Source organism: Rhamphochromis longiceps, linkage group LG4 (genome assembly GCF_057381845.1).
Source record: "Rhamphochromis longiceps isolate RC_006_pf linkage group LG4, R_longiceps_female_GT1.1, whole genome shotgun sequence".
NCBI classification, from domain to species: domain Eukaryota; kingdom Metazoa; phylum Chordata; class Actinopteri; order Cichliformes; family Cichlidae; genus Rhamphochromis; species Rhamphochromis longiceps.
Window position 1 is genome coordinate 337,956 of NC_140560.1, and position 27,146 is coordinate 365,101.

The 27,146-nt window shown below is 43.3% G+C and overlaps 1 protein-coding gene across 2 annotated transcripts in view; it reads left to right on the top strand.

The window, feature by feature from the left end:
- The first annotated feature begins 21,391 nt into the window (after positions 1 to 21,391).
- Positions 21,392 to 27,146, top strand: part of LOC146670722 (protein NLRC3-like) — a 261,535-nt gene continuing 255,780 nt past the window's right edge. For both annotated transcript variants that reach the window (XM_085402788.1, XM_085402789.1), the window contains exon 1: positions 21,392 to 21,963. In XM_085402788.1, the coding sequence (XP_085258914.1) occupies positions 21,845 to 21,963 (119 nt within the window). In that variant the 5' untranslated portion in view covers positions 21,392 to 21,844. The remainder of the gene's footprint in view (positions 21,964 to 27,146) is intronic.

Below are 27,146 nucleotides of genomic sequence, written 5' to 3' on the forward strand. Positions count from 1 at the left end.
TGATTATGCGCAGAGGTCCACCCTACCAGCCAACCTCAGATCTCCACACAGGCACACATGAATGCACATACATTTGCACACATCCAGAGACAAACTCACCCAAACAACCCACATTCCAAGAAATCCAGACGTGGCTCTGATTGCACACACATGTGATTATGCGCAGAGGTCCACCCTACCAGCCAACCTCAGATCTCCACGCAGGCACACATGAATGCACATACATTTGCACATATCCAGAGACAAACTCACCCCAACAATCATATGACCCCCAATGAGCAAGCACTTTGGCGACAGTAGGAATGAAAAACTCCCTTTTAACAGGAAGAAACCTCCAGCAGAACTAGGCTCAGGGAGGGGCGGCCATCTGCTGCGACCGGTTGGGGTGAGAGAAGTAAGACAGGATAAAAGATAATGCTTGCACACGCATGTGATTATGCGCAGAGGTCCACCCTACCACCCAACCCCAGATCTCCACGCAGGCACACATGAATGCACATACATTTGCACACATCCAGACGTGGCTCTGATTGCACACACATGTGATTATGCGCAGAGGTCCACCCTACCACCCAACCCCAGATCTCCACGCAGGCACACATGCATGCACATACATTTGCACACATCCAGAGACAAACTCACCACAAAGAACCCACATTCCAAGAAATCCAGACGTGGCTCTGATTGCACACACATGTGATTATGCGCAGAGGTCCACCCTACCACCCAACCCCAGATCTCCACGCAGGCACACATGAATGTACATACATTTGCACACATCCAGAGACAAACTCACCCCAAAGAACCCACATTCCAAGATAAGTAAGACAGGATAAAAGATAATGCTTGCACACACATGTGATTTTGCGCAGAGGTCCACCCTACCAGCCAACCTCAGATCTCCACGCAAGCACACATGAATGCACATACATTTGCACACATCCACAAATAAACTCCCCTAAAGAACCCACATTCCAAGAAATCCAGACGTGGCTCTGATTGCACACACATGTGATTATGCGCAGAGGTCCACCCTACCACCCAACCCCAGATCTCCATGCAGGCACACATGAATGCACATACATTTGCACACATCCAGAGACAAACTCACCCCAAAGAACCCACATTCCAAGAGAAGTAAGACAGGATAAAAGATAATGCTTGCACATACATGTGATTTTGCGCAGAGGTCCACCCTACCAGCCAACCTCAGATCTCCACGCAAGCACACATGAATGCACATACATTTGCACACATCCAGACGTGGCTCTGATTGCACACACATGTGATTATCAGAATCAGAATCAGAATCAGAATACTTTATTGATCCCTGGGGGAAATTATTTTTTGTTACAGTTCTCCATTTTAAACCAACATTAAGACAAGACAGACAATACGCTAACTAAGAATAGTACAATATATACATATATATACATACATACATACATAAGTCACTTATTAATAAATATTTGGAAAAGAAACATGTGTAGTTGTAGCAGCAAACAGTGTGTTAAGTGGATGCGTTGTACAGGGAGATGGCCACAGGCAGGAATGATTTCCTGTGTCGTTCAGTGGTGCTTTTCGGTAATCTCAGTCTCTCACTGAACGAGCTCCTGTGACTGACCAACATGTCATGGAGTGGGTGGGAGGTGTTATCCAACATTGTCTTTATCTTGGACAGCATCCGCCTCTCCGACACCACCTTGAGGGAGTCCAGCTCCATCCCCACAACATTGCTGGCCTTACGGATCAGTTTATTAAGTCTGTTGGCATCTGCGACCCTCAGCCTGCTCCCCCAGCATGCAACAGCATAGAGGATCGCACTGGCCACCACAGACTCATAGAAAATCCTCAGCATTTTCTGGCAGATGTTGAAGGACCTCAGTCGCCTCAAAAAATAGAGACCACTCTGGCCCTTCCTGTAAAGTGCTGTGGTGTTTTTAGCCCAGTCCAGTTTATTGTCAATGTGTACTCCAAGGTATTTATAGTCCTCCACAATGTCAACACTGACCCCCTGGATTGAAAAAGGGGTCAAGTGTTTCCTGGTCTTCCTGAAGTCCACGATCAGTTCCTTGGTCTTTGCCACGTTGAGCTGCAGATGATTCTGCTCACACCACGTGACAAAGGAGTCGACCACAGCCCGGTACTCTGTCTCATCATCCCTGCTGATGTATCCAACCACCGCAGAGTCATCAGAAAACTTCTGAAGATGGCAGGTCTCTGTGCAGTGGCTGAAGTCTGTCGTGTAGAGGGTGAAGAGGAAGGGGGAGAGGACAGTCCCCTGTGGTGCCCCTGTGTTGCTAATCACCTTGTCAGACACACACTGTGGGAGACGTACATATTGTGGTCTTCCTGTCCGGTAATCAACAATCCAGGACACCAGAGAAGCATCCACCTGCATCGCTGCTAACTTATCACCCAGGAGGGTCGGCCTGATGGTGTTGAAAGCACTGGAAAAGTCAAAAAACATGACCCTCACAGTGCTCGCCGGCTGGTCCAGATGGGTGTAGACACGATTGAGCAGGTAGATGATGGCGTCCTCAGTTCCGAGACGAGGCTGATAAGCGAACTGAAGGGGATCCAGATGTGGTCTTACTATGGGTCGCAGCTGGTCCAGGATGAGCCTTTCCAGGGTCTTCATGATGTGGGAGGTCAGTGCCACGGGCCTGTAATCCTGGGGGCCACTGGGACGAGGCGTCTTTGGTACAGGGACGAGGCATGATGTCTTCCACATCACCTACCCTGTCCTAACCCTAACCCCTTTGCCCCCCTCCCCCCTCCCCTTCTAGCCCTAACCTAAGGGACCTATAAAAGCCTACATAATAGGAAAACAAAGCCTACATAAGGAGAAAAAAGCCAAGAAAGAGCAGAAACAAAAGGAAAGGATTTACAAGAAGGGGGTGCCATAAAAGAGAAAAAGAAAAATACAGAACATAGGACGGGATGTCTAAAGAGAAGGGGGTGCCATTTACAGAAATATGAGAAAGAATAAAGAAAAGAACTACGGAAAGACAAGAAGTCCCGTAAAACAGAAAAGACAGAAAAGAGAAATAAAGAGAAAGAATAAAGAATAACGGAAAGACAAGAAGTCCCGTAAAATAGAAAAGAAGAGTATAAAAGGCCCAGAGTGGCAGAACTAAACACAGAGAAAGATAAAGAAAAACAGAAAGAATAAAGAACTACGGAAAGACAAGAAGTCCCGTAAAACAGAAAAGACAGAAAAGAGAAATAAAGAGAAAGAATAAAGAATAACGGAAAGACAAGAAGTCCCGTAAAACAGAAGAGTATAAAAGGCCCAGAGTGGCAGAACTAAACACAGAGAAAGATAAAGAAAAACAGAAAGAATAAAGAACAAGGATAAAGAAAAATAAAAGTACAAAGAAAGATAGAAAAAGGGAGAGCTAAAGCAGCCAAAGCTGAGAACAAGAAAAATTTAAGAAAAAGAAAAGTTAAGAAAAACAGAAGTAAAAAAGAAGAGTATAAAAGGCCCAGAGTGGCAGAACTAAACACAAGAGCGGGTGGGCCAGCCTGAGGAAGGCCACATTGAGCCGAAACGTCGCGAATGGCCCACCACAGTGCACTACACCCGCTTAGGGTAATTTTTTGATCAGGGGGCACCAATACCAGTCCCAGTGATGGACCGTGCACTTAGGTTCCGGCATAGCCGGGCCTAGTCTTTCCCCACACCCCATCCATGGTGAAGCCCTAACCTCAACCCCAGTGAAAGGAACCCCAAGTTAACGGCCAAAGACACAAAGAAATAAACAAAAATGAAGGCCAGGTGTATAATTAGGAAAGGAGGGTATGTAAGCCAAAGGAAAGGAAGCAGGAATTAGGAGCAAAAGGAAACAGAAGGCAAAGCAAGGGTAGGAAAGGAGAAAGGAAAGGAAAAGGATAGGGTTAAGCCAAAGAAAGTAGAGTAAAAAAACTAAAAAGAAAACCCAGAAAGGAAAAACACAAAGCACCGTAGGGAGGAGTCAAAAAAGCCTATAAAAGGAGGGGCAGAGAGGAGTCTCCTTTATTTGAATTTGGCCACCGATGCATGAGCATAGCCTGAAGAAGGCACAATATCGCCGAAAGCTAGCGCAAGCCATGCATCACTAAAAATGTTTTGTTTGTTGTTTTAGTTTGTTATTTTAGTTTGTTATTTTGGGGGGTGATTTATTTAAATTTTATTTATTTTCATGTTTATTTATGGCCTAAAAAACAAATTTAAAACCTAAAAATTGGAAATTCATGAAAAACAACACGGAGACGAAAATCATTGGAAAAATATAAACTTTATTAAAAGCACAATTTAAAAACAATTTCAAAAAACCTGCAAGAAAAGCAAGATTAATACAATTTGATTAAAAACAACAATAATAAAAATACGGTACTTACCTGGAAGCCTAAATTAGGAAGGTACTTACCTGATTCGGAACCGGAGAGTAACGGACACGGAAGACGGAGTGGCAGACGTAGTTGGTCTTGGGAAGGGTCAGTAAAGTATGGCCCGTGCACCGCTCCTGCCCTCCTCGTGCAGGGAGGAGCTTCATTTTCCCTAACCCTAACCCTAACCCCCTAAATCTTAAACCTTACCCAAGTACTGGATCTGAAGCCCAAGTAATCCTAATCCCAGCTAAAACCTAAAGCCTAACCCAAAGCCACATCTCCTTTCTAAATTTACTCCCCAAGTCGGGTTGAGTCCTCCCCAAGCAGGGTTGAGAGTTTGTAGTAAAAGCCAAGTCGGCATTAGTAGGAACCTAAAATTGGAAGAGAAAGAGGACAGATGTAGGCCAAAAGGAAGGGTAAAGGGCAGAGGTCAAGAGAAGGGAAGAAAAGGATGATGAAAAAGGAAAAGTCAAAAGGGGAAAGAGGAGAAGACTGGAAAGGAAGAAAGAAAGAAAAAGGGAAAAATGAGAGCCAAAAAGTCTGGCAGAATTGGAAAAAAGCAAACAGCTAAAAAAAGATATTACAAGAAAGCCAAAGAAAGCCAAGGAGGCGGGATCAGAGGGGAGAGTATAAATAGGAGCCTCAAACCCAGTGCTCTTCAGTATGCCCTCGCCTGAGGAAGAAGAAACAACTTCGAAACGTCGCGACAAGGGCATACTCATTTAATTTTTTCTATTTTACGTTAGTTTGTTGTTTTAGTTTGTTATTTTGGGGGATTTTATTTCGTCTTGTAATTTATCTTTTATTGGTTTTCCTTAGAAACTCAAATTAGAGAGAACTGAAGACTAAATTAAAAACCACACAGAAAACAAATTGGGATTGAAAACACTTTATTGGAAACAAGCCAAAATAACGGAAAAATTGGGAACCTGCAAAAAAAGAATACCTACCTGGGCAGACCTGTAAAAAAGAAATACTTACCATTCAAATTAAAAAACAATTATGGAGGTAGAGGGATGTGAGACTGCGGACCATCGGGGTTGATGGCCCGTGCACCACCTGTTCCTCCTTCGGGAGGGACAGGTTCTTTTCTTCAACCCTAACCATATTCCCCCTACCCCATTTCACTCCCCGCCCCCCATACTAACCCTTATTGGGAAGGTGGGAAGAGGAAGGGGTTCAATGTTTACAATGGGTCATTGTAATCATACAAATTAATGGGGGAATTGCAACCCTTCATAATTTAATTTTGATAATTTGATTAATTTAGGGTATTATTGGATTAAAAATTTCATATTTGTAGTCCACGTGCAAGGGGCATGCAGAATTTGGGGGTCTAAAAATTTACAAGTAAAAAATTCACATGTAATAACATTTAACATAAATTTTGGGATTAAAAATTATTATTAGACATTTCATGTTAAATTGGACTTTTAATATTGGGTTTAAAAATGATTTGGGCCTACATTAATTAAGTACATGCTGGGAATTATCATAATTCATGGAGTAAGCATTTTTAAAAACTAATGGGAAAGGGCTATTTAAATAAAACGGCAATTTGGATAAAAAAGACGAATGAAAAATCTAACTGGAGCAGAGGGTATAAAAGGAGCTGCTACACACAGAAAGGGCATTTCGCCTTGAGACACAGAAGGAGCAACATCACAGAGACTAGACAAACACACAGAAGTTTGTTTTGCTTGTTTTTTGTGCCATAGCCTGAAGAAGGCCCTTTTCAGGGCCGAAACGTCGCGGCGGCACATATTGCAATTTGATTTGATTTAATTTAATTTGATTCACTTTATTTTTAATTCATAAATACAAAACTAATACATAACAAAAGAACTAAAAAATTTTTATTTCATTTTATTTTATTTCCTTCATTACCACTCTTACTTTTTGATTACTTAGATACCAAAGGCGACATTATTACTATATAACAAAGGCGATACCACAATAATAAAAATCAACACATTACATAAGTTGCCAAAAACAACAAGACATTAAAAAGCCCATCGGGCTCGATGGCTTTTTTTGATGATGAGGATGGGTGGACGGTGGTCCGTCGCAGGAGGCGCCAGGGGCGTCCTGGGCGGTCCAACTTCCAGCAGTAACGGGTCACCTGGGGGATGGACCGTGCACGTCCTCCTGCCTTCGAAAGAGGGGGGAGGAGTCAGTCTTCATTCCCTAACCCCTAGACAGCACACTATAAAAGCCCAGAGAGGCACACACAAAAAACACACAGACAGACACGTTGGGCCAGCCTGAGGAAGGCCTATAAGCGGCCGAAACGTCGCAACGGCCCAATGACACACAAGTACATTATTAAAACACAAAACACAAAATTATAATAATAACCTACTTACGGGTAATTTTTGGAAACGGGATTGGGACATCATCACCGGTCCGTTGGACGATCACAGCCTCTTGGGGCATGCTATGGGGGACCTTGACGCCCGGGATGGGAACAGGTATGGACAGTGCATTGGAGCCCGGCCCCCTTCGGGGACCGGACTCCCAACTTGATTTCCCCTAACCCCCCATTTCCTGCCTCACAGAGGTGGCAGGCTCAGTCCCCTTCCCCTAACCCTAACCCTAAGCGCATCTATGAACTTATATCATTTGAGAATAGGACCACGCCCTCATGCAATCACCTGAGGTGCAGGAAAATCTAAACACCTACGCTACCACTACAAAGACACAAATGATTCACTTTGGCTCTCACACTCAGTCTGCCCTTTTATTCATTACTTCAACCGGTTGAAATGAGCTTTGAAGAAACATCAGTTTAGTACTGAAACATTTAAATGCTGCAGGAAGGAGAACAACAAAGTGATGACATATGTTTGTGTTTTAAACGGAAAAACTAAATCACGACCTGCAAGAGGTTTAGGAATTTCCGAGGTTTATCTGAACGCAGCACAGTGTTTCGATGTTCCCGAGTGTCCTCAAATGCTGCATAAGGCGCAAAGTTTACTTTCACTTCCTCAACTTCGTGGAGTGGAGCTTGTTGGTGGTGTGTGAAGAAACTGTAAGTTTGCTTTGTTTCCTCCTTTAACAGTTTGCGTTTAGGAACTTTACTGTTTGTTCAGCTCGTTTGATTTCTTTACAAAACAAACTGTGCGTTTGTATTAAAGTCAGTGTGTAATGTTTTCCTGGCTAACATCAGCTGTGTGCAGCTTAGTTCCAGTACAACCAGTACAAATCTGCCGCTCCATAGTTCACAGTAACACACTCACAGCTGGACCAACGAGGCTGTTTTACCAATAATGCCAAAACTCCCCGAAAGGAAACAGTCACAGCAACAAAAGAAAAAACTACCAAACAAATAAGGGAGGCACTTCCCACTTCTTACTTTACTCCACACCACGTGGAGACACTTCCAGGTCCCACAAGCCCGTCTACTCTCTACGCGAAGGAGGCTGTCTGTCCAAAACCTAGCAAAAAACGGTGTAGAGCCACAGAGGGGGAAAAAAACACCTCACTCACGGTTCATCCCCAGCTTATATAGCCTCAGAGGTGATGCTGACTGGGCCCAGGTGGCAAACGAGGCTAATCAAAAGCAGCTGTGTCCTGGGGAGAGAGCAGAGTGAGAGAGACAGAGGGGGTAGGAGTGGCAAGAGAGGAGGAGGCGGAGAGAGCGGGCAAACACCCCACCCAAACAGCCTCACAGGATGTACATTCTAACATCCCCCCCCCCCCCCCTACAGTCAAGCTCTACCAAAACAACAAAAACTCCTCATTGTGAGCTGCGTGAGAGTGCATCAGCTACTATACTGTCTTTCTTGTGCTTGATAACCATATTATAATCCTGGGCCAGCAGTGCCCAGGTTGTGGTTGTATATCTGGTTGAGAAAAACGAGGGTATTGTGATCTGTGAACACGGTCACCGGGGAAGAGCTGGAGCCCACATACACTGCGAAATGCTGCAGAGCCAGAAGCAGAGCTGAAGCTTCCTTCTCTATGGTAGAGTAGTTCAGCTGAGAACTTTATGATCTTGTATGACTCAAGATGGCGATGGCGCCAGTGTGTGTGGCTCCTCGTCTGTCACTGCCAAGTTTGTTCCTGTGTATGTTATTTCTAATTTGTTTCATCCACAAAACAAAGTCTCTGCTGAGGTATGATCGCCAGACACTATTGGACCTCAAACCTGTGGTCCAAGATATTGTGTCCTTTGGAGCTGGTGGGCAGCAACGCCTTCCCCCATTTGCATCGGAAACCCCGGGTTACCTGTACCGGGTTCCCACGCTACCTTCCCGGCGAAAGCGTCACCGTTGGCGGGGTAAACGGAGCAGTCGCCTGGTGAAGCTAAAGGTTTCTCTGAAGAATTATTCTGCTGTTTTCCGACCAGTGCATGGATTATTTCCAAGACTGTTTGTGTCTCGGCGTTTTTTGGATCCTATTGATGCCTGTTTGGTGCCTGTGGTCAGCTTTGATGATGATGCTCCTCGGCCTCGCTGCCCATGCCCTCCCAGGCTCCTCCGCCGTCAACATTATCAGAACCTGAGATCGCTGTGGCGGGTTTCTGGACCTCCTGAACCCCAAGCGCCAACTCCAGCTCCTACCAGGACTGGCCTGGTGAACGCCAGATCACTTTTAAACAAAACTTTTATTCTTCGGGACTTCTTCAGTTCCCTTGATCTGGATTTTCTGTGTGTGACTGAGACGTGGCTGAGTGTTGGTGAGTCCAGTGCTCTATCTGAACTTTTACCTGTGGATTGTTGCTATTTTAACTCGCCACGGAAGTCAGGCAGAGGTGGAGGCACAGTGACTGTTTACAAAAAGGATTACAAATGTACGCAGTGTTTTCTACAGCCTTCATTCTCCAGCTTTGAACTTTCCTCGTTTGAGGTGAGTCGTATGAACCCGATTTTCTGCGCTGTCATCTATCGTCCCCCGATAAACGACTTTTCTGATTTTTTTAGCTGGGATTATGCCCAACTATGACAGTGTTCTTATTGTTGGAGATTTTAATATATATATATATGTATGTTGTACTGATAAGCCACTGGTAAAGGACTTTTTAAGCTTTATTGACTTGGAAACACACTGGTCCTTGTTCTGTCATATGGTCTGCCTGTCACTAACATGGAGATTTGTGACTGTGCACGCTCAGATCATATGCCTGTGTTATTCAACGCTGTTTTAACATATACCGCACTTAAATCTGGCGCTCCTGCTCGGTGCTGTCGGGTTATTAACCCCTCCACTGCGGCGCAGTTTTCTGCTGTTTTTAATCAGCTCGGCGGCCCTTCTGACTTTGTTTCCTCGGACACAGAAGAGCTTAATTCCTGGTTTCATTCTTGCTGTGAAACCGTCTTGGACTCTGTGGCTCCTTTAAAAACCGGGCAGTCCAAGGCTAAACCTGAGCCTTGGTTTAATGAGAGCAGTCGTGGGAATGTCATCGAGCAGAAAGGAGATGGAAAAAGGATAAATTGCAGGTGTCATTTCAAATTCTAAAAGACTGCTGGCATTGATACCAAAACACTGTTAAAGAGGCAAAAATGCAATATTTTGCAAATATTATTTCTTCCAACTGTCATAACCCATGTGTGTTATTTAGGACCATTGATACTGTTCTAAATACGCCATTGAATGTCTGTTTGGAAGTTTCTCCTGAGATTTGCAATAATTTTCTGGACTCTTTTATTGAAAAGGTTGTCACCACCAGGGCTCTTATCACAGCTCCTGACTCTGACCCCTCTGTCTCTGTCCCTTACGCTGCTGTTTTTACTCAGTTTGAGCTTGTGACGCTCTCCACTTTAGAGGATGTGGTTCGCCATGTTAAGCCTGCAGGTTCCCCTCGGGATCCTTTCCCTCCACAAATTTTTCCTAGTGCAAATTTCAAACATACAGTAGTGCAGCCACTGCTTAAGAAAACCTGGCATTGATCACACAGTTTTAGTGAACTATAGGCCTATTTCCAAGCTGCCTTCACTCTCCAAGGTTTTAGAGAAAATCGTTTATAGTCAACTGAAAGACTTTCTAGATGATAATGGCATCTTTGAGGTTTTTCAATCAGGTTTTAAAACCTTTCACAGCACAGAATCTGCATTATTAAGGGTTTTTAATGACATCCTTCTGGCATATGATTCTGGTAACCATGTTGTTCTTATCTTGCTTAACCTAACTGCTGCCTTTGACACAGTAGACCACAATATTCTAATTTCTCAGTCAAATGATGTAGTGGGTATTGGTGGCACTGCACTTAATTGGTGTAGGTCTTATTTGTCAGACAGAACTTTCTCTGTCAGCCTTCTCAGTTCCAAATCATCTTCCGCTCCTCTGTCATGCGGCATCCCACAGGACTCAATTTTAGGGCCACTGCTCGTTTTATTGTATCCATTGCCTCTGGGTTCCATATTTAGAAGGCATGGGCTCTTATTTAACCGTTATGCCGATGACTGCCAAATTTACTTACCACTAAAGCAGAAGGCTGGCATCTCCATAAAACCTCTCTTGACATGTCTAGATGACGTTAAAGCTTGGTTGGCTCTAAACTTTTTAAATTTTAACAAAAAGAAAACAGAAGTGTTGGTGTTTGGACCCAGTGGTCCCTGCGAGTCCTCCTCTGTTGATTTAGGATCCCTGGATGTCTATTTTAAACCTGTTGTTACTGACCTTGGTTTTAAGTTGGACAGTGATTTTAAATTGGACAACCAAATTAGAGCAGTGGTGAAGTCCAGTTTTTATCATTTAAGGCGACTGCATTAAACAATGAAAGGTAGCTGGGGCATTTTTCAAGCCAAAGGCCATAACTGTATACTGCATGAAGTGGTCAGGGGCAGGCACGTGCAGAGGGGGGGGTGCTAGAGGGGCTTGAGCACCCGCCCCTTTCCTGATGAGTGCCCAAAGTGCCCTTTTGTTGAGGCAACTTTTTAATTTTTTATTTATTTATTTATTTATTTTTTATTTTATGTGTGCGTGCGTGCAGAGTCCTGTCTGTGCCCCTCAACAATAATATTTAACTATTAATCACAGTTTTGCTAAATAAAAGGATCTGGCTTGCATCAGTCACATGATCACATTTAACCAATGATCGCCCTTGACGGCAGAACGCGCTGGTTACGAGCCGGGAACGAGCTCACAAAGAGCACGCGCATTTTTTGCGGTCCGGAGCTGCAGGAGAAACACAAGTTAACTCAGAGACACAGACTGATGCGACAAAACCAGTAAGTAGGTGTACAGCGCACACTGTAGTGTGTAGCACACAGGAGTATTAGCTTATTACGTACACGTTGGTAAGCTGTCTTGTTGCAACTGACGAACTGAAACAAACGAGCGTGCTGTGTTTGCAACAGCGCGACAAACATTACCTGTCCTTTTATTAACTGCACAAGTAGTGCTGGTCATAGCTGCTGGCTACCTGTGTAAGGCTGTCATGGGTCTGTAGCTCTGTCACCGTTTTAGGGAACATATTTAGTTTTAAAGTATTTAGAAACATATTTAGTTTTAAAGTAAGTTTCCGGGCTTTTCCTGCCTTTCTGGAGGGATTATATTTCACTAAAAAACGATCTAATATGCATGTCCACATAATTATGCATTATTATAATTATAATATATTAAAAACACACGCTGTATTTTAAAGAACATACATTAAGAAGCAGATTATATTAGATTTATATTTTAAATAAGACAAAATTTGGATTTTACAGCAGTAAAATGATTGTATCTCTACAGTTTAAACATGTAATAAGCTTTGCCCCTGCACAGAGTGGATAGTGAAACAAATGGAATCATCATAATGACATTATTTCATATTTATTACTTCCCCCTCCTCATTGCTTTATTATTGTAGCTCTAGTAATAAATAATAATGTAAGGATTCTGGATCAGCACAGTGATGCCCATAGTATATACAGTATTCTGAAGAAGGTCTAAAATGTCGCTGTGTGTGCGTGCATGTGTGTTTTATGTATATGGATTTTTTAAAATATTACTCATGATATAACATTGTCCAGACATGCCTGGTAAGGACATGAGGAGGAAACAGCAGGAGCTGTGTGAGGCTACTAACACTAGGAGTCCCAGGCTTCTACCTTTCTACCTTTAAAACCCACCACCAGCCAAATGGCTGGTAGGCTTTTAGCTAGGCTTTAGCTTCAGCCAAGTGGAAGCTAAATTGGCTAGTCATTCATATGTAAATTAGGTTGTTAGCTGGGAATTCTGGAGGGAGGGGAGTGGGGATGTGTGGATGAGGGGGTGGGGGAGCTGCTAAAAGCTGTGAACTTCCTTTTGTGTTTCATCTTGATGCATTCTCAATCATCCAGGGAAATAAATCTCCAAAAGTCACCAACTTGGAGTGTTTCAGTTTGCCATCTTAGGGAGAAATCAACACACATGGGTGTAGGTCCTTTGTTGCTGAGATTTATTGATAAAAACAGTACAAAAAACCAACCATTTGTACACATATTTACAAATAATAATAAAAAGTGAGTGAGTACATTTCAACATTTTCAGCAATCACTCACAATCCTGGCACTGCCATGGTATCTGTAGTCTGCATTTACCACATGTGTATCTGTAGCAGTGAACACATCGCACAGTGGCATGATTGTTCTTGCATTTGTGTTTGACCTGACACATGGCTCTTTTTCCAGGACTAGGTGTGAAGCAACTGTTCTTTTCTTGCCTTCTTCTCAGCTACATGAGAGTGAGCCAACTCTCTTGCAAGCTCCACCACATTTACATATGAATGACTAGCCAATCCACTAGTGGATTGAGGAATTTCCCTGCGAATCTTGTTGACTGTGCCGAGGATGGTGGTTTTCAGTCTAAGAAGTTTTTGCGCAAGTGAAAGCGATGTGAAAAAATTGTCCGTGGTAACATTTCTGCCCTTGTCTAGGAATGGTTCCATCAGCCTCATTACTACATTTTCAGAAAGTCTCTCCCCAGTGGGACGATTGGGGTCCTTGCCAAGATATGGGAAGACATTGCAAATGTACTTGGATTTTAGGTCGCAAGCCACCCAAAACTTGATCCCAAACTTGTCAGGTTTACTTGCAATATACTGCAGGAAACAGCACCGAGTCTTTGATGGGAAAAGCTGTTCATCAACGGTGATATGTAGACCAGGGTTGTAGCACGTGATGCAGTTGGTGACCAATGATCCCCACACACTGGAAATTGCAGCGAACTTATCAGTCTTTGCTCGATTTGCTCCATTGTGGCATCAATCAGACCACTGGTATAATGTTGAAATGTACTCACTCACTTTTTATTATTATTTGTAAATATGTGTACAAATGGTTGGTTTTTTGTACTGTTTTTATCAATAAATCTCAGCAACAAAGGACCTACACCCATGTGTGTTGATTTCTCCCTAAGACGGCAAACTGAAACACTCCAAGTTGGTGACTTTTGGAGATTTATTTCCCTGGATGATTGAGAATGCATCAAGATGAAACACAAAAGGAAGTTCACAGCTTTTAGCAGCTCCCCCACCCCCTCATCCACACACCCCCACTCCCCTCCCTCCAGAATTCCCAGCTAACAACCTAATATACATATGAATGACTAGCCAATTTAGCTTCCACTTGGCTGAAGCTAAAGCTTAGCTAAAAGCCATTTGGCTGCTCTCCGGGTTTTAAAGGTAGAAAAAGCCAAATGGCAGTCCGTGGTGATGTAAGTGCTAAAGGCAGTGCTATAACATTTTTCTGTCATCATTTAGATTAAGTGCAAGAGTTGTTAGGTGTGGATAATTAGATTATAGTTTATTGCAATAGCAAGTTGTGCCTTGTTCTCAGATAGACAGCAAGTGGAGAGTGATATATGAAATGATGGGATGGAAGGAAGAAGAGAAGCAAAGAGTGATTCACAGGCAGAGCCTAAATTATTTCTCACAGTTTTTTGTTGCCTTATGGTTCCAAGCGCTGTCACCAATCTTTGCATTTTGTTACTATCAGAAACAGTTTTCACAGCTCGCACATTTTCTTTTTACACATATATGTAAGCATGGAGCCAAATGTAATAATGCCAACATATTTACGCTGCACAGCTGCCTCTTCTTCTCTCATTCTCTCCCCTCCCTCTCCTGTTGCTACTTCACTGCAGGCATGTCATGTGCCTGCCTGCTTCAAGTCCTCCACCATAATCCCTGTCCCCAAGAAACCTAGGATCACTGGACTAAATGACTACAGACCCGTGGCTCTGACATCTGTGGTCATGAAGTCTTTTGAGCGCCTAGTTCTCTCCCATCTCAGGACCCTCACGGCCCCCCTCCTGGACCCCCTGCAGTTTGCATATAGAGCCAACAGGTCTGTAGACGACGCCATCAACATGGCCCTACACTTCATCCTGCAGCATCTGGACTCCCCAGGAACCTACGCCAGGATCCTGTTTGTGGACTTCAGCTCTGCCTTCAACACCATCCTTCCAGACCATCTCCGAGACAAGCTTTCCCAGATGAATGTGCCTGATCCCATCTGCCGGTGGATCACTGACTTCCTGACGGACAGGAAGCAGCATGTGAGGCTGGGAAAGAATGTCTCGGACTCCCGGACCATCAGCACCGGCTCCCCTCAGGGCTGTGTTCTTTCTCCTCTGCTCTACTCCCTGTACACCAACTGCTGCACCTCCACCCACCAGTCTGTCAAGCTAATCAAGTTTGCAGATGACACCACCGTTATTGGGCTCATCTCTGACGGGGATGAGTCTGCCTACAGGAGGGAGGTTGAACGTCTGGTGTCCTGGTGCAGCCACAACAACCTGGTGCTGAATGCCCAGAAGACAGTGGAGATTATTGTGGACTTCAGGAAGCACACAGCCCCACTCCCCCCCATCATCCTGACTGACACCCCCATCACCTCTGTGGACTCATTCCGCTTCCTGGGTACCACCATCACCCAGGACCTGAAGTGGGAGCCCACCATCACCTCCGTCATCAAGAAAGCCCAGCAGAGGATGTACTTCCTGAGGCAGCTGAAGAAATTCAACCTGCCAACACGGACGATGATGCAGTTCTACACCGTGTGGTACGCTGGAGCCACTATCAGGGACAAACAGAGACTGCAGCGTGTTGTGCGCTCTGCTGAGAAGGTGATTGGCTGCAGACTCCCATCTCTGCAGGACCTGTACACCTCCAGGACATTGCGGCGTGCAGCTCGGATCTCAGCTGACCCTTCTCACCCTGGACACAGTCTGTTTGACCTGCTCCCCTCAGGCAGGAGGCTCCGGTCCATTCGCACCAGAACCTCTCGCCATAAGAACAGTTTCTTCCCCTCTGCTGTTGGACACATGAACAATAACCATATGACTGTTCCCACCACTAACACATGACCCTACTGCATCAGTGCATCATTCCATGTTTGCACTGATCACCACCTGCACTCATGTATATATCTTTCTACGTAGCACTCTTAATTCTTATTCTCATGTATATATCTCATGTATAGCTCATGCACATATCTTTCTACGTAGCACTTTTAATTCTTATCCCTACTTTTATTTTTTCATGTCTATTTAAGTGCTATTTATGACACTATTTAAGTGCTATTTATGACACTATGTTTGCACTGAAGCACCGCAGCAATTTCCTAATGTTGTAAACCTGCTCAACATTTGGCAATAAACCCCTTTCTGATTCTGATTCTGATTCAATCATGAAACTGATCAATGATCAGCTGATCGTCTCTCTTGTTTGTTTATCGCCCAATTTGCGCCAGAAAGAGGAAACCTGCGGATGTCGGGTTAAACAACAGCAGCATGTTTAAGCTTGATCAGCTGTTGTTAGAATTTATTTAATATTACTGTCTAGTATCAGCTGATGTTTGCTGGAGCCACAGCTGTAAAGCTGCTGGTCATGATGTCGGTTTGGATATGTGGTGAGAGGGAAACATGAAGATGAAACCAGGAGATGTCCTTACTGAATCATCAGAGCTGTGATGGAGAAACAGGTTTAACTTTTAGGTGACATGAGTGAGTTGAAGTTATGAACTGTTTCTGAGAGACAAATAACACCAGGATCCTTTTCTACGTAGCTGACAGCTGGTAACTGTGCAGGGGCGGGTCTAGCAAAGTTTTGCCAGGGGGCCAGGTAGGGCATTAACAGGGAGAGGGGGGAACAAACAAATACTTTCTTATTCTCATTTAAAATGTCTCGCTTTTATTAAATAATTATCTGAAGCTTACAACCAAAGTTTTTATCTGATGTAAAATGTATAGAAATCATACATATAACATCGAAGCAGCTGGAATCCACAGCTGTGCGTGTTCATGGAGCTTACATTTTCACCTGCTGGACGTCACTACCTGATAAGTTTAACTGTCTTCAGAACATTGCAGAGGCCTTATTGACAGTATTTGGCTCTACATATCTGTGTGAGCAGATTTTCTCTCACATGAGTCCTCAGGCAGCCTCTGAATGCTGGACACTGGGAGACCTGTGTCTCTGAGTGGGAGACCAGAGATCACATTAACATGCGTGTCTCTGTATTAACAAACATGCCATATTGGCTTAGTTTATTTTTCTTATCATTGTTGTGAGGAGACCATAAATAGCATTTGCATTTTCTGTTGTACAGTTCATTTGCTGTTATGAAGTTCTTGTTATGGATAAAAAGTGTCTTTTTTTGTTTCAAAATAGCTGATAACTATTCGCTGATAGCTGCCAACATCTGCAAACAAATATAATTCCATAAAGTGGTTCTATATAGTGTGGAACTGTTCATATAGAGCGTTATTAAATTTATTGCTAATGCAATCATATGTCACACTGACTTCTGAGGAAATTTTAAATGGCATTCATCATCAGAAAGGTTGCCTACCCCTGGGCTAGACTATCCGATTTCAAAAGCCTTGCACTTCCGGCCTTCACAGTCTTTGAGGACGTGGCCCATGTAGACCATGAAGGCCGCATCATCCAAGGCTGCAGACCCTGAATTGGCATACAGCCATAGTTTTTACTTTGTAAGTTCACTCAGAGTCCACAAATGACACAGCGTACATGATAACATCACAGCTCAGCTGCTGTGTGTTTATTGCCTTTACCTCCTTTACTGTCACTTTTATTAATATTTACACACGAGACACCTGCCAGAGCTCTGAGGCAAAGCTAGCCAGACCGCATGCTAATGCTAAGCTGACGCTAAATTAGCCAAGAAACCAGAGTGACGTTAACCCTCTGGGGTCAAGGGACGCGCAGCCGTGTCCAAATGATTAAAGATGGCATAGCAGCAAGACGGAGCCTCAATGAGATTCTGTTTTGATGTGTTGAAAGTGCAAATTTCAAACTACATACCAATTTTTAAATTGTGCTGATAGGCCAAGAAAAACTCGAGTTATAATTATATTCACAATACTTTTTCCCAAGCACTGTTGTCACGTTTACTGCAAGACGAGCAGATAAACAACAGACTTTCCAAAGACAGAGCTCACATTGCAAGCGAATCCGCACCCATCCACACCCCACCCACCGAGTTAATATGATCTGTGAAATGTGCTACGTCCTGAGATTTTCACCAAGGTGTCATCGACATACCTGAACCAGTGACTTGGTGGTGTTCCAGGATAGGATAGCAAAGCCCTATGTCTGTGAAGGTTCTCAGTCATCCAGGTCATCCAGGTCAAGTAACTTAAAGAAGTCCAGACACTTTTCTTTGCAAGCTCCTTTGATAGCAAAGCCCTCTTTTCCACTTATTCCATGTACAAATTGGCCACAATGGGTGAAACTGGGGAACCCATGGCACATCCATGTTTCTGCCTGTAGAACTCACCCTTGTATGTGAAGTAGGTGGAATCAAGTCACAGTTCAAAAAGCAAACACACGTGGTCGATGCTGAGAGTGGTCCTTTTGCTGAGGTTGGGGTCATCCTTTAATCTCTTACGAACTACCTCCAATGCTTCCATGACTGGGATGCAAGTGGAGATGTAACGTTGAACGAAACCATGGTTTCATCTGCCTCCATAATGACATCTCTCACCTTCTCAACAAAATTCAAAGTGTTCTGGATGTCGTGTTCAGAGCTGCCTACCAGCGGGTTGAGGATCTAAGCCAGAAACTTGGAGATGTTGTAGGTGACCGAGTTGATCATACAGACAATCGGTCTTAAAGGTGCACCCTGTTTATGTATCTTCGGTAAACCATACAGACTTGGTGTAGATTCCCCTGGGTATAGCCTGTTGTATGAGGTCCGCTCGATAGCCTTGTCTTTTTCTAACTCCTTCAGACCGTCTATCACCCTCTTCCTGTAACCACTTCCTGGGTCTCGTTTCAAGGGTTCGGCCCTTTGTTCCTTCAGTGGGCTGGTTTCAGTCATTATGCAAATGTACTTTTTATAAGATTGGAGAAACCTGCAGTCAGCTGAGACCGAAGAAGTCATTTGGATGAGTGACTAAATGTTTCTTCCACTGAAAACGCTACATCCAGATGAACAGAATCAACTTTTGGAGGTCTTCTGTAGTCGTTTTCTTGTTGTTGTTTGACATGTCACATATCAAAACAATGAGACAGCTACTAAATGTGGATCAGGCACTGAAACTCTTTTTTGAGCTGGAAGAAGATGTGGAGCCAGACTCTGAGCTGGAGAGTGACAAGGTCCAGGTACAGAGCTCCACTGCCTGAGGCAGCAGAGCCACATCTCAGCTCTGAGCCCTGAAAGTCAGAAGGGGATGCTGACATTAAAGTAGAATTTAGCAGGTTTCAGCCACGAAGAACACCAGGTGTCCAGATAGAGACTCTTCCAAGTGTCAGAGATTACTGGAGACAGAATCATATCTTGTTTGTGCCCCTTCCATCCAAAGTGAGGATGAGAGACAGGTTCCGCAGCATATTATGGAACATCCACCTCAGTGATCCTGAGGAGGATCTAAAAAAATGAGACGAAGAAGGGAACACCAGGCCATGACAAACTTTTTAGAATCAAGCCTCTATATGATGAGATCCTCAGTGCCTGCCAGGCTTATTACCACTCAAGGAGGGAGTTGTCAGTAGATGAAAGGATGGTAGCAACCAAAGCAAAAACTGGGATGACACAATATATGAAAGACAAACTGACTAAATGGGGGATGAAAATGTCTATATTTGCTGAATCAAGAAGTGGCTGATGTCATGGTCCTGGGCCATGTTTGCCCAGCATTCTTAGTTTTCTTGTATATTTGTATTTTGTTCCTTATTTATGCCGTGGTTCCTAGGTTCTGTTAAAGATGTTCCTTATTTGATTACCCCCTGTGTGCCCCTCTGTGTATCTGTGAGTCCTCGTTTCCCCTCCTTGTGTTTCATTCAATGTTTTCCCCAGCCTGTTATGTCTGTGCTCTCTCTCCTCCTGTCTGAACCTCTGTGTACTTCCTGTTTTACTTTGACAGTCTCTCGTCAGTATGCGTCATGTTGTGTTCACTCCTGCCCTGTCTCGTTACGATTATCTGTGTCAGCTGTGTTCCCCGTGTGCTCCAACTTCCCTCGTTAACCCTCTCTGTATTTATGTGCATGTCTTCCTCAGTTCAGCGTTGCGTCGTCAGTGTCTCCTCCCCAAACCTGTGTGCTTTTCTGTGTTCCCTCGGTCCTCAGTTAGCATTCCCAGTTTAGTTCTGTTTCTGTGTGAAGCCTGCAATAAAGCAGTGATTTTGAGTTCAGCTTTTTGTCTCCGTGAGTTTTGCATTTGGGTCCTGATCTGCCTCCACACAGCCAGTTCATGACAGCTACACCATCAGCTTTACCATATACAAGAGTGAAACTGCAAGTGAGCAAGGCTGGCCTATGATTGGTGATGAATTTTATTTAGCCTTCCTGTCTTGGCACTGGATACCATATTTACATGGACGATTTTTACACGTCTATGTGAGGGGCGATCGTGGCTCAAGAGTTGGGAGTTCGCCTTGTAATCGGAAGGTTGCTGGTTTGAGCCCCAGCTTGGACAGTCTCGGCAGTTGTGTCTTTGGGCAAGCAGGTTCATCCCATGGCACACAAAGATTTCATGGTGGAGGTGGTGTGTCAGCTTTGTGGCATGGTCGTTCCCCACAGCAGGAGAGCTGAACACATTTCTCACATTATTCTCACAGACACAGATGCTGTCCAGACAGCCACTGAAGGCAGACTCAAACGTAAGTGCTGTCTCCAAGAGGACAACAGGGGGAGTGACACACCCTGGAAGCCTGTGGTGTGTCCCTGTGTCTTGTGGTGGACAGGAACTGTTTTCTTGAATGGCACAAATAATTTGTGTGAAGTCTTTTTGTTACAACCGATCATTTTGTAAAGAGATGTACTAAAAACCCCCGAGGCATTGTCTCAGGTGAATATTTGCATATAAGTATGTTGTTTCAAAAATTTTACAAAGGTTTTTAAAGTTTACTATTTATATTTGCATTTTACGTTCTGAAAATCATTTGTTAAACATGTTTGGGGTTTGTACAGTAAAAAATATCACATTTTGCCTACTCGGATTTTATGTTTTTTGTCTGATTTTATATCAGTTGTGCCAATACAGTTAGTCAAAATGAAAAACTAACTGTAAATTCAGACACTTTATGCTGTGCTGGAAAAAAAAGATACCAAACAAGGCAAAGCGAACAGTTTTTAAAGGTGAAATATAGAGGTCAAATCAAAAGTAGGTAAAAATGGCCAGTTATACCCTGGACCCCAGAGGGTTAAAGCTGAGTAAATGCTGACACCAGACCAGCACCATGATAAACTGAACAGCTACTGAATTTGAACAGGTCACAAACTGATGAGCAGTCAGGCTGCAAGTTTCTACCTGTTCATGTTTCTACAGTAGAATTACTTTGAAGTGTCTTTGTGCTGGTTTCATCTTTGATTTGTGTTCATAAACACTCAGAGAAAGATCATGTGTGTCAAGGATAGGATCTGTGTTGGTGTGTGGGGCTGTAGCCTCAGCTTCATATTGTTAAATGGTGATTATGAGAGTGTTTCAGCTCATTTGACAGAGCAACATCAAAGTAATGTTACTGTGTAACATCATTACATAATGAAGTAATGTAATGCATTACTTTTGATAAAAATGTTCTGTGTGTTATGTGTAATAATTACTTTTTGAGCAATGACCAACACTGATCACAAAAAAAGAGGAAATACAACTGACATGAACAAACATTGGCCCACAACATGCAGTTATTTTGCACAATTGTCTTTGATATGCTGCTCAGTGATGGTTGTCACTGTCAAAGCAGAGCTAGTGAGAGTCAGTAAAACCCACTATTGATCATGTGCCTCATCACAAGTGGTTCAGCGCCCCTCTCTTTGCCTCGAGGGTTTAAATATCTGGGACTCTCCACCATTTGGTTTTAGAACTGAAGAAGCTTCTCAGATGAAACATCTTCAAGAAACTTAAAGAAGTCTCTTTTCTTTTCAAGCTCCTTAGATAACCATGACCTGGATGACTGAACCTACAGACATATTGACCTGGTTTCTAGGTTACATGACAGGTCAGAGGTCAGTGACTGTAACTCAGTTACTCCTGTTAATGTCAACTCACTGAGTGTTTGTGGTTTACCTCTCAGACTGACTGAAGTCCACAAGAAGATGATGATGAAGGAAGAGGAGGACAGAGCAGAGTCTGCAGGATCCAATTGTCCCTTTGTGAGGAGTGACTGGTCCAAAGATAGCAATCCATACTTCAGTGCTGAACCTGGACCAACGAGGTCAGAGAACTGTGATGAATCCTTTACATGTTTGTGTTTTCCTGCATAAACATGAACTGAAAAATCCTGAGATTTTCACAAAGAAAACAATGAAAGAGAAAAGATCAAAATGTTAGACTTGGTCATTTGCTGTTTGGGGACAGTGATGATCATATCTGTGGGGGAAAGTGTGTACTGAGGGGGTTCATGTTTGTCTTTAAAGAACAGAGGTGCTCATCTTGAATAGACAAGTTGCTGAGAGACATCAGCTAGAAAAAGCAGAGGAAAGAATATCAAGATTTATTTTCTTGATATTCTGAAAAGAAATAGTGTGAGCGTTCTTGATTATGGAAAAAGTCATTTGGACATTAAAAGAAAGAAGCAGGTGATCAGAGAATGGTGGTGTCATGGTCCTGAGTCTGAGGACTCAGTGTTTTGTGTTCCTTATGCTTTTGTTCATTCAGAGTGTGTATTCTGTTGTGATTTTGCCATTTGTTAGGTTTCTGTTCTTTGCCTGCCTGCTTCCACTTCTCTGTGTTCCCTCTGTCTGTCCATGGTGTTATTGTGTCTGCTCATGAGTCTGCCTGTCAAGTTCAGTGTCCGGTCTGGTTCTCTGTGTCTGTTAGTTTCCTGTTTTATTCTGAAAGTTCATGTCTCATGTCAGTGTGTTCAGTTTTACCTCTCCCCTGTCTCGTTAGCCTTATTGCTCCCAGCTGTGTCTCCCTCCTGTGGCCCATTCCCTGATTACTCCCCGTGTATTTAAGCCCTGTGTTTTCCTGTGCTCTCTGTCGCGTCGTCTGTTTAACTCCATGTCAGTCTGCATTATTCTGTTACCTGGTATTCATTCTGCGTCTCTCTGCCATCTCTCTTTGTGCATTTCGCTCCTCCTCCCGTGAGTGTCTGGTTTAAGTTTTGTTCTTTAGTTTTCCCAGTTTAGGTTTGTTTACTCCCCGCTCTGCTCTTCCTGTTTTGTCACTTTATCACCTCTGCAAATAAATTTTCACTCGCACCCCAGTCAGTGCCTGCATCTTGGATCCTTTTCTCAATTCACCACACGACTGCTGTGCAGCCGTGACAGGTAGTTTGTCAGCTGTGCATTTGTAAGGAGTAAGTCCTGCTGTTAGAGTTTTCCATTTAAATAAAGCCTGCAGACAAACAGTGAGTGGTAGCTAAGATCCTTTAATATAACCCCCCCCCCCCCCGCCGAAACCCAAGCTTGACTTTATATCTAATTTAGTTCTGAGCTCAGATAAAATAATTATTGTGGGTGATTTTAACATCCATGTAGATGCTAAGAATGACAGCCTCAACATGGCATTTAATCTGTTATTAGACTCAATTGGCTTCTCTCAAAATGTAAAAGAACCCACCCACCACTTTAATCACACTCTAGATCTTGTTTTAACATATGGCATAGAAACTGAACATTTAACAGTGTTTCCTGAAAACCCTCTCCTGTCTGATCATTTCCTGATAACATTTACATTTACAATAATTGATTACACAGCGGTGAAGAGTAGACTTTATCAAAGTAGATGCCTTTCTGAAAGCGCTGTAACTAAGTTTAAGAATATAATCCACCCACTGTTATCATCTTCAATGCCCTGTACCAACACAGAGCAGAGCAGCTATCTGAACGCTACCCCAACAGAGGTCGATTATCTTGTTAATAATTTCACCTCCTCACTACGTACGACTCTGGATACTGTAGCTCCTGTGAAAACTAAGGCCTCAAATCAGAAGTACCTGACTCCGTGGTATAATTCTCAAACACGTACCCTAAAGCAGATGACTCGTAATCTGGAGAGGAAATGGCGTGTCACAAATCTAGAGGATCATCATTTAGCCTGGAGAAATAGTTTGCTGCTTTATAAGAAAGCCCTCCGCAAAGCCAGAACATCTTACTATTCATCACTGATTGAAGAAAATAAGAACAACCCCAGGTTTCTCTTCAGCACTGTAGCCAGGCTAACAAAAAGTCAGAGCTCTTTTGAGCCAACCATCCCTTTAACGTTAACTAGTAATGACTTCATGAACTTCTTCACAAATAAAATTTTTATCATTAGAGAAAAAATTACCAATAATCATCCCACAGATGTAATATTATCTACAGCTACTCTTAGTACCATTGATGTTAAGTTAGACTCTTTTTCTCCAATTGATCTTTCTGAGTTAACTTCAATAATTATTTCCTCCAAACCATCAACGTGTCTTTTAGACCCCATTCCTACAAAACTGCTCAAAGAAGTCCTGCCATTAATTAATTCTTCGATCTTAAATATGATCAACCTATCTCTAATGATCGGCTATGTACCACAGGCCTTCAAGCTGGCTGTAGTTAAACCTTTAGTCAAAAAGCCATCTCTAGACCCAGCAGTCTTAGCTAATTATAGGCCAATCTCCAACCTTCCTTTCATATCAAAAATCCTTGAAAGAGTAGTTTTCAAACAGCTAACAGGTCATCTGCAGAGGAATGGTTTATTTGAAGAGTTTCAGTCAGGTTTCAGAGCTCAGCACAGCACAGAAACAGCTTTAGTGAAGGTTACAAATGATCTTCTTATGGCCTCTGACAGTGGACTCATCTCTGTGCTTGTCCTGCTAGACCTGCTAGTGCAGCGTTCGATACTGTCGACCATAATATCCTATTAGAGCGATTAGAACATGCTGTAGGTATTACAAGTACTGCACTGCAGTGGTTTGTATCATATCTATCTAATAGACTCCAGTTTGTGCATGTAAATGGAGAGTCCTCTTCACACACTGAGGTTAATTATGGAGTTCCACAGGGTTCAGTGCTAGGACCAATTCTGTTTACATTATACATGCTTCCCTTAGGCAGCATCATTAGAAGACATAGCATACATTTTCACTGCTATGCTGATGACACCCAGCTCTATCTGTCCATGAAGCCAGATGACACACACCAATTAGTTAAACTGCAGGAATGTCTTAAAGACATAAAGACCTGGATGGCCGCTAACTTTCTGCTTCTTAATTCAGATAAAACTGAGGTTATTGTACTTGGCCCTGAAAATCTTAGAAATATGGTATCTAAGCAGATTCTTACTCTGGATGGCATTACCTTGGCCTCCAGTAACACTGTGAGGAACCTTGGAGTCATTTTTGACCAGGACATGTCCTTCAACGCACATATTAAACAAATATGTAAGACTGCTTTCTTCCATTTGCGCAATATCTCTAAAATTAGAAATATCCTGTCTCAGAGTGACGCTGAAAAACTAGTTCATGCATTTATTACTTCCAGGCTGGACTACTGTAATTCATTATTATCAGGATGTCCAAAAAACTCGCTGAAAAGCCTTCAACTAATCCAAAATGCTGCAGCAAGAGTCCTGACAGGGACTAGAAAGAGAGAGCAGATTTCTCCTGTTTTGGCTTCCCTTCATTGGCTTCCTGTTAAATCCAGAATTGAATTCAAAATCCTGCTCCTCACATACAAGGTCTTAAATAATCAGGCCCCATCTTATCTTAATGACCTTGTAGTACCATATCACCCTATTAGAGCACTTCGCTCTCGCTCTGCAGGCCTACTTGTTGTTCCTAGAGTATTTAAAAATAGAATGGGAGGGAGAGCCTTCAGTTTTCAGGCCCCTCTTCTGTGGAACCAGCTTCCAGTTTGGATTCGGGAGACAGACACTATCTCTACTTTTAAGATTAAGCTTAAAACTTTCCTTTTTGCTAAAGCATATAGTTAGGGCTGGACCAGATGACCCTGAATCCTCCCTTAGTTATGCTGCAATAGATGTAGGCTGCCGGGGGATTCCCATGATGCATTTTTCCTTTCCAGTCACCTTTCTCACTCACTATGTATTAATAGACCTCTCTGCATTGAATCATATCTGTTATTAATCTCTGTCTCTCTTCCACAGCATGTCTTTATCCTGTCTTCCTTCTCTCACCCCAACCGGTCGCAGCAGATGGCCGCCCCTCCCTGAGCCTGGTTCTGCCGGAGGTTTCTTCCTGTTAAAAGGGAGTTTTTCCTTCCCACTGTCGCCAAAGTGCTTGCTCATAGGGGGTCATATGATTGTTGGGTTTTTCTCTGTATCTATGAAGCGCCTTGAGGCGACTTTTGTTGTGATTTGGCGCTATATAAATAAAATTGAATTGAATTGAATTGATGCGTAGAGAAAAGCCTTTGGTCTTCCAGATGTGAAAAGTCGTTGGGCTGTTGCCACGTCTCCGGCAAATAGAAAAAGTAAAACTGATTGCCTTTTAGGAGATCCTGGACAAGATGACCTTTGTTCGTGAGCGAACGGTTGTTAAGCAGGCTGAAGTTGACGCAAGTATTGTCAGACTGTGTGAGAGTGCTAGGCGACCTGGGGTCCGTTCTTCATACCTTGCTTACTACATCCAAGATCAAATCATCGCGCTAACTTTGAGCTCGCTATTCCGGTTCTTCGAACACACCTGTTGTTGACGATTAGTATAGCTGGATGAAGTAATGTGAGATCACTGGGTGGCTTAACAGGGGCTACGCATCGATAGTAGAAACATTGATCGGCAACCCTTTGATTGGTCGGCGAAAATGTCGAAGGAGCGCGCTCGGTATTTTTCGGCAGCAGAGCAAGAACTCTTGATTGAGGGATTTCAGGAGTTTCAGAGTTTAATTAAAATGCAAGGGAACACTGCGAAGGCTGCAAAAGCAAGGAGAGAGGGCTGGCAGAAAGTTGCTGACAAATTAAACTTGTAAGTAATTTAATAATAATAATTATAATGGATTGGATTTATATAGCGCTTTACAATGCCACTATTCATTCACTCTCACATTCACACACTGGTGGAGGCAGCTACGGTTGTAGCCACAGCTGACCTGGGGCAGACTGACAGAAGCCAGGCTGCCATATCGCGCCATCGGCCCCTCTGGCCAACACCAGTAGGCGGTAGGGTAAATTTATTATATTACACTATATTACATTATATTACATTATATCCTCTTTCACATTAGAGCCACGACAGGACCCACTAGAACATGGGAACAAGTAAACGTGAAATATAAGAATATTCTACAGAATGGTAATATTTATCACTTATATTGCTTTTAGTCTCTTGAAAAGAGACCCTGAAATAATCTGTTTGTTTGTTCATAACAGCAACCAAGAAAAGGGCAGAGCAACAAAAGACAGGTGGTGGTCCTGCACCCCCTCGTCAACAAGTTGGTTAAGTAAATAATACCCTCACGGGAA